The sequence below is a fragment of the Anopheles cruzii genome, chromosome 2 (genome assembly GCF_943734635.1).
Source record: "Anopheles cruzii chromosome 2, idAnoCruzAS_RS32_06, whole genome shotgun sequence".
In the NCBI taxonomy this organism is placed as follows: Eukaryota; Metazoa; Arthropoda; class Insecta; order Diptera; family Culicidae; genus Anopheles; species Anopheles cruzii.
Window position 1 is genome coordinate 17,196,927 of NC_069144.1, and position 7,732 is coordinate 17,204,658.

Below are 7,732 nucleotides of genomic sequence, written 5' to 3' on the forward strand. Positions count from 1 at the left end.
TGTCGGGCTATGCTAATGTACACTTTTTCTAACTTACATCCTTTTCAGACCATCCATTCCAATTCGAGCCTCCTTAGGCCGACGGCCGTGCCATTAATCTAAGTAAACCTCCCTGTATGTGAGCGCAACAATCAAGTGCACATTGCAACGTCATACATTGGTGGATAACTGACTGCAAAAATTGCTCGAGTTTGACTCGTACAAAAAAAAATAGAAAAGCAAACACCTTTCGGCATGGAGAAATGCACGTAGGAAGCCTTACCATTACACGAAGTGCATATTATAGAGGACTTTTGGTGTCAATTTTGCACGCTGTAAAATTTGCCTTCGGCTAAAAGCTGTAGCGACTTCCTTGGGAGATCTTTAGCTAAACACGCCTGCTGCGATAGAAAGTTCCCACAAACATCCGGAGCAGCCGAAGGTTGCCTTCCGGCATTCAAGCTTGCAAACAGACTTCGTACCAAAATGACTACCACACGGGAAGATGTCCTGCTGCAGATGGGAGAGGTCCGCTTCAAGAAGGGCGATGGCACGCTCTACATAATGAATGAGCGGATCGCCTGGATTGCGGAGCATCGCGACACGGTGGCCGTTTCGCATCGTTTTCAGGATATTAAAAGTGAGTAAACAAGTGCCTGCAGCTTGCGAAGAGTGTCTCCTTAAATCTCTATCTCGTGGTTTCCTCTTTTTGCAGTGCAAAAGATTTCCCCCGAGGGCAAACCGAAGGTGCAGCTGCAGGTCGTACTGAATGATGGTAACAATTCTACGTTCCATTTCGTCAACCGTCTCGGTGCGCCAGCTCAGATGGCCGACCGGGACAAGGTAAAGGAGCTGCTCCAGCAACTTCTGCCAAACTTTCGGCGTAAGATCGACAAGGAGCTTGAGGAGAAGAACCGCATCCTGACCGAGAACCCGTCGCTCCTGCAACTGTACCGTGACCTCGTCATCACGCAGGTAATGACGAGCGAAGAGTTTTGGGCCCGCCACGCCAAGGGACACATGCAGAAGGAGCAAACGGTGAAGCAGGACATTGGCGTTTCGGGTGCGTTCCTGGCCGACATTAAACCACAAACCGACGGTTGCAACGGACTGCGCTACAATCTGACGGCGGATATAATCGAGTGTATCTTCAAGACGTACCCGGCCGTCAAGCGAAAACACACCGAGCACGTCCCGGCCAAACTGACCGAGGCCGAGTTTTGGACAAAGTTTTTCCAGTCGCACTACTTCCACCGCGATCGCATCGTGGCCGGCACGAAGGACATCTTTACCGAGTGTGGTAAGATCGATGATCAGCAGCTGCGGTTGGCGGTGCAGGAGAATCTCGGCGATCCGCTGCTCGACATACGCGGATTCGAGGATAACACGCTCGAGGAAGGGTTTTGCAGCTCGGCTACCGCCAGCCGGCATTCGACGGTCAACAGTGGCAACATCGTGCACCAGAGCATGATCAAGCGTTTCAATCAGCATTCGTTTTCGGTGCTGAAAACGTGCACCGATGTGAAGACGCTCAACTGTGGTATCGGAGCGATCCTATCAGCGACACCGACGCACGGCACGGCAGGTGAAAACGCGGCCAACGGTGGAGCAATGGCAAACGGCGGAGGAAAGGATCACAACAACGGCGGCGACACGGGTGGTAATAACAACAACAATAACGTGGTGAATGGGTTCAGCAAAAAGGATAAGTCGCACAAAAATGGCAACAACAACCATCATCACGCCGGGACCGTGAACGGGATTGACCATAGGAATGGCGGTGGTGGCGTTGCCAATGGAACGTTCGTTGAACCGACGATCAAAAAAGCTCGCATTCAGGCCAAAATTACGTACGATGATCTGGAGGGTGACGAAGAGGAAGAGCAGCGGAGACGGCGGGTGAAGCAGCTGAATCTGACCAAAATCGAACGCTACCTTCACGGGCCGGTTCCGGCAAGCGGCAATTTCGGGGAGCACTCCGGGATGCACGGCGGAGAAAGTTCTTCGGCAGCCGCCGGGGGTGTTCTGCATGATTTCGAAACGATCGATACGATGATAGTGGACGCAGCGAATAACGCGTGGAGTGCCAGGACTCCTCACAAACTTCTTGTTAGTCCGGCTGCCGCCGTTAGCGCGCTGGGAGATCTTAGTCCAGGCGGTGCCCTTATGAGAGGATTCCAGGAGCAGAGCCTTGCACGTAAGTAACTGCTGCTGTTTTGTCGCACCATGTCTATCGTCTCTCCTTGATCCCAAAGTGTTCAATCACAGCTAAATTCCTCGGTTGTCGGTTGGTCAAGGGCAAGGTACATAAAAACTTCAACTTCCACGCGGACCGGTCAAACCATACCGGCGAACCCGTACTCTCACAACAGACAAATCACTTTCGAAGACATTTCCATTCAACAATATGTGTGGTCCCTTTTGGGTATGCGGTCATATTTATGGTTTCTTTTCTCCCTGACACAGAGTTGGTCCCTCCCGACATCGAGAAGGAGGTGCGTAATCTCTACCTATCGCTGCTCGAGCTGCTAAAAGAGTTCTGGAAGTGCTTCCCGCCGACTACACCACAGCTCGAGGCGGAAGCGACGCGCATGCACGACATCCTGCAGCGCTTTGCGATGGTCAAGCTGAAACCGTTCGAGGTAACGTACTCAGCCGCGGGAGATCATAGACCCGGCTAATCGGAGGGTTACAAATTTCGAATCATCACACCACGCTCTATCCTTTCCCAGGACCGTGCCATGAGAGAGCTGTTGCCGTTCGGTTCCTCGTTGACGCAACACCTCAACCAGCTGCTTCAGTCGGCCAACCGTAAATTTGGCACGTGGCAGGACCGGCAGCGACGAGCGCACAGGTAGCAGAGCTACTCTTAGCTGCCTCTCTGTGCCGATATTTTTCATCACATTTCCGACCCGCCTACACCACCACCGCCTCCTCCGCTCCAGTTAGCCAGAAGGTCTCTGACATCTTCTTCAAACTCATCACCACCGTCACCATTCCCATCATCGTTCGGCTGCCGATAGTAGGAAATAAGTTGTTTACTTTTTTATTTAGTCGCTGGTCGTGGATTCCACAACTTAGCTTTCCTCCCTTCCAATGAGCAGCTCTCGGATCACGGATCTCTCGAACCGTGCCTCCTCGAACCGTTCTATACGTTTGTGGTGTGCTTTGTGGCTGGACACTTCTTTGTTTGGTATTTCTGAGGTAACGAGGATTGTTTTTGTAATTGTCAACAGAATCCAGGGAACGGGTTGAATGGGGACACAGGTACCACTTTACGCAAAAGCACAGTTTTGTTCAGCATTGTCAGAAAATGTAGAGAATAGTAATAGAGAGAGACAGTAGTCAATGGACGCTGCAGGGCAGATAGAGGAACTTCATTGCTGCAGTTTAATGCTTTCATTAAACTGCTCTACTTTCTCAAACAAAACATACATTCTCATAACATAATTTAATTACTATTATCCATTCTCTTTTATCACCCCGTTGTCATCGCCAATCATGATCGCTAGTTGCGCTTCGAGCTCCATCGTACGCTAGAGACTACGCAAACTATCTTTTTGGCACAACACTGCTTAGCAATTCAGGAGCCCAATTCTTCTCAGCCCCATTGAGGATCCACATTGAGTCAGGACTGAAAATACGTTAGGTGTAAAGCAGAGATGGTTGTGGTGGTGGTCAAACTAAGAGGAAGAAATATGGTTCGTGTTCGAAACACACCGAGAAACAGTTGGGATGAAAACCGAAAAAAATGACTGAATGAACTGCCTGTAGAAGATTTAAAACACAAATCAAATTATAAACTAAACTAACCACGCAAGTTCACCAATAGCGCTCGTGCCCCTTTGCAAGCTTGGGCAGAGTGGGATACAATACACGTAATCATCCACATTTGAAGCAAATAACTTCAACCAACGGTTAGTGCCTCGGCTACCCTGAGGGATGGTCCTAGGAAACTGGACGGTCCCCACCGGACCCATGTCCACACTTGCAGAAGAATTGAGGAATTATCAAGAGGCAGAACCATATCCGGGAATTGACCGTGCCAGATCAGGGCAGCAGATACAGATCCTACGTGTGATATAGTGTGGCGACGAAAATTCCATTCAGAGAGAGAGCGATGCGATTACAATGCGCAGTAGGAACCGAACCGAAGGCAACCGGATCCGATGGCGGTTGTACCACATACGAGGTGATCAATAAAGAACTAGTGCCGGATTTTCTTCTTACGCGCACGCGCGCGCGAGGAGTTACAGAATCGAGTGAAAAACAAACTCAAACGGCGTTGTTTTCGATACCCACCCCAATCGAGAAATGAGAAACTTTCCCGTCGGCTTGGGAACCAAAGAATGAGTTTACTTGAGAAAGAAAGTCAAATTGATCGATGTTACTATTTATTTTGAGTCAGCGCGTCGCAGGATATTACTTTCATTTCAAAATGCCGTTGCTTTGTTTCATTTGTCATCCAGGCGACCCTTTTTGGGGTGTAGTCGGACGCTGCCAAGCCACCACAAACGTCACTCCTTTGACACAAGGCGCGCTGTGTGTGCGTGCCAGCGTGCCACCGATTGTGTTGGTAGTGGTGCTGCACGCGATTCGGGATTTTCGTCGGTTATCAGGTTTGAACATGGATGTCAGGTTCGAACATTCAAAGTCAGGTTCGACAATCATAAAAACAACTACAGCGTTTTATTTTGACGTTTCGTGTTTAGGGAGGACAAATTAACAAAAGTTAAGATAGTATACTTTTATTAGAGCTAATAGTAGTTAGTTTAGTATATAAAAGAGACGAATGTTAACGACTATTTGCAGCTCAAAGTCTCTATACCACAAAAGAAAAAAAAGTCTTTTGTGTACATTCAATCGGGTTGGTCGCGAAGAAAGGGTGCTGAAGAGCGAGCGCTGCGCGTATGGTTCATGGAAAAAGCCCGTGTGTGCTGTTAGTCCGTGGTAGCGGCAGTGAAAAACCCGACGGAAGCGGGTAAGGTAACGACGACCGTTTCGATCGTTGCCGCGGAGTGGTGTGGCTTGTTTTGCGGATTATTTCCGCCCGGCCTACGGTGGGAAAAGCGGTTTTGTGAAGACATTTTCTTCCGCGTCCAGCCGTCCGTTTTCGGGAGGCCGGGGGCATAGAATGAAAATTTTCCTCTGAAGTGGGTGCGCGCGTGTGTGTATGCTTTCTTTCGGCGGCCACAGACCGAGGCCAGTGAGTGCGTTTGCAGAAGGCGTGAAACCGCGAGAAGTAATAGCCGCCGTGGGTTAGAACTGGGGTTCTCCTCAATCCGCCCGTTCGTCCGTCCGAGTGTGTGCGTGTATGTGTGTTTGGCTGCATCGTTAAGACTAAAATCAGTAACGGAGCGGTGAACAGCATGGCCTACCCTGTTTATCAGCAATCTATGTTGGATAGCAAAACGAAACCCCAAAACCGCATATGGTGCCCACAAACTACCGCATCGGAACGGCGGCGCTGTATACAACCTTTGCCGTCCCTCCATGCATTGGAATTGGCCCCCACAACGTGTGGCAGTGAAGAAAATTGGGTATCGCACGCATTCTTGGCGACCCCGTGGGAGTAGGTGTGCTTCGGGAGCAAGTGAGAAAAGAAAGTGCGTTTGCTTCGCTCACTCAGAGCCCCAGCTCATCTCACTCGCGGGGATTCATCTCGCAACGCCCTGGTTCTTACACTCTATCTATCTCGCTCGCCCACACCCTCCATCACTTTCTCTCGCACGCACGCTCGGCGTTGCGGTGCGTGATCCTGGGGATTGACCAGCCGTCGCGGTCGTCGTCGTGAGACAGTTTCCTTTTGCGGCAGTGTCGATGCCCGGTCCGTCACGCGTTTTCATTTTTCCAGTGCGTTGGGTGGTTTCATTCTCTCGCCCGCTCGCCTTATCGGGTCAGAGTGTGCGAATTTTCACACTTTTCATCGCCACCATCCGACGTTGGTGTTGACGACGGTGAGTGAAAAGTGAAAAACACGCGGAAAGCGGAAACGAGCCGCTCGCAGTAGATTGGAACACCGAAAATGGGGCAACACAATCGAAACACCCTTGCACGGGCATTGAGAACAAGAGTAAAAGAAAGAGAGAGAGAGAGAGAGAGAGAGAGCGGGAGAACGAGAGAGAGAGAATGAGAAGGTTTCTGTGGGTGTTAGCGAAAGAGAAAAGGCAGCCAAGAGTGCGCCAGGCGCCTGCTGAGAATGATGCGGTGATCATTGGTGATGATGATGGGGATGTTGACACGAGAAAAAAAAACGAGAGTGAAAAATCGGAACATATTTCTGGCGTCGCCGCCGCCCCGACGTCGGGTGGGGAATGCTTACATTTTAGGGCTAAATATAAGAGTCCCGCAATTCTCGTGGCGGCCACCACTGATTCGGGGACGATCCGGCGTTTCGGCACGGAATTCGGTTTAACCGCCACAATCGACCGCCCAACCGCCCGTCTGCCCGCCCTTCTGGGCCTTGGAAGGAGTTGAAAAGGAGGCGGAAGGTTCCAGTGTCTTCGTCTCGGCACACGAGCGTCTGCGAGCGTCCGGTTGAATGGGAGGGTAACACAATTTCGAACCCATCCCGTGCGGGAAACATCTGTGATATCATCACACACACACACACACACACGCGCCTGGCACACGGGCCGTGCGGATGGAAAAGTGTTACCCGAAATTCAGGCCATTCGGGTGGCCGCGGCTTCACCGCGCGGTTTCCGTCGCTCTCTGGGCGGCAATTAAAATGCTCAATCATTTCTTCGATCTCGCACAGAGACACCTCTTGGACAGCTCGCGCCAAGATAATCGGTCGGCGGTCGGCCGTCCCGCCAGGTCTCAGACGCTCAGACGCTTCTTTTCTGGGATGCTATTCGGTTGTTGTTTTATTCTTCGCCTTAGAATGGTCAGAATGCGGCCGATGGGAAAAACCACCTTTAGACAGTCGGCAGAAAGAGAGATAGAGAGAAGGCGAGCGAGACTTTGCCGTCGCTTCGTGAGACAATGCTTTTTTCGGAGGAAAATAGATCAACTGGTAAAAAAGGTGTTGTACAGACAATGTTCGAAAGATACCGGAAAAAGGACGAACGGTCGTGGCCAATGTGATTGCGCGTATGGACATGGCACTACCTGAGAGATCGCACGCGCTGACCACTGTTGGGTTTCCCTTTGACGGTGCGCCGATTGGGCCGTAAAAGCTGTGCTAAAAAGGTCGTTTTCCACACCTTTGCATCCAACGTCCGGGCTGAGGCTTTAAGTGATCCTTAAAGTAAAAGAGGAGATGGCCCAGACGAGGAGCTATTAATCTTTGGTCGCATCCTGGGCCTGCTTTGGGTAACCTGGGCGCTTGTCCCAGGGCACAATTTCATTCACCGTCGTTTTTCATTTTAGCCTGCTGCGATCCCAAAGCCGGAGCGAGAGAAGTGCGAAGAAGTGCAGCTGCGGTGCAAAGTGACGAAGAATCGCTTCTCGCGGTGCGTTCGTGAAGAATTGTGAAAAATCGCGCCGCAGAAGGAGTGCACACCGAGTGCTAACCGAAACGAGGACGACGAACACTGTGTGTTTGTGTTTACGTGTGTTCTGTTGTGCGAGGCACCACATTGAGACCGATGCGTCGTGGAGTAAACATCGGCCATAAAGCATAAAGATCTCATCGTTACGTACCACAAAGAGCAAGAGAATTCAGCCTACTTTGCGTGTGTACGAAAAGCGGTCTCTGGCGCACCGAAAGCGGCGATGGCACGAAAAGTGGTGCCGGGCCACTCAGTGC

At 50.9% G+C, this 7,732-nt stretch overlaps 1 protein-coding gene across 1 annotated transcript; it reads left to right on the forward strand.

Annotated features, from left to right (window-relative positions):
* Positions 1 to 359: 359 nt before the first annotated feature.
* Positions 360 to 4,236, forward strand: LOC128277390 (general transcription factor IIH subunit 1). The gene is made up of 4 exons (XM_053015842.1): positions 360 to 619; positions 695 to 2,176; positions 2,446 to 2,621; positions 2,712 to 4,236. Exons 1-4 carry the CDS (start codon positions 466 to 468, stop codon positions 2,835 to 2,837), a joined length of 1,938 nt encoding a protein of 645 aa, XP_052871802.1. The 5' UTR covers positions 360 to 465; the 3' UTR covers positions 2,838 to 4,236.
* The last annotated feature ends 3,496 nt before the right edge of the window (positions 4,237 to 7,732 follow it).

Bases quoted from the DNA above. Each gene is read 5' to 3' on its own strand.
- LOC128277390 (XM_053015842.1), top strand. From the start codon at position 466: ATGACTACCACACGGGAAGATGTCCTGCTGCAGATGGGAGAGGTCCGC. The intron at 620-694 runs GTGAGTAAACAA...CTCTTTTTGCAG, and splicing joins TCGTTTTCAGGATATTAAAA to TGCAAAAGATTTCCCCCGAG. The intron at 2,177-2,445 runs GTAAGTAACTGC...TCCCTGACACAG, and splicing joins CCAGGAGCAGAGCCTTGCAC to AGTTGGTCCCTCCCGACATC.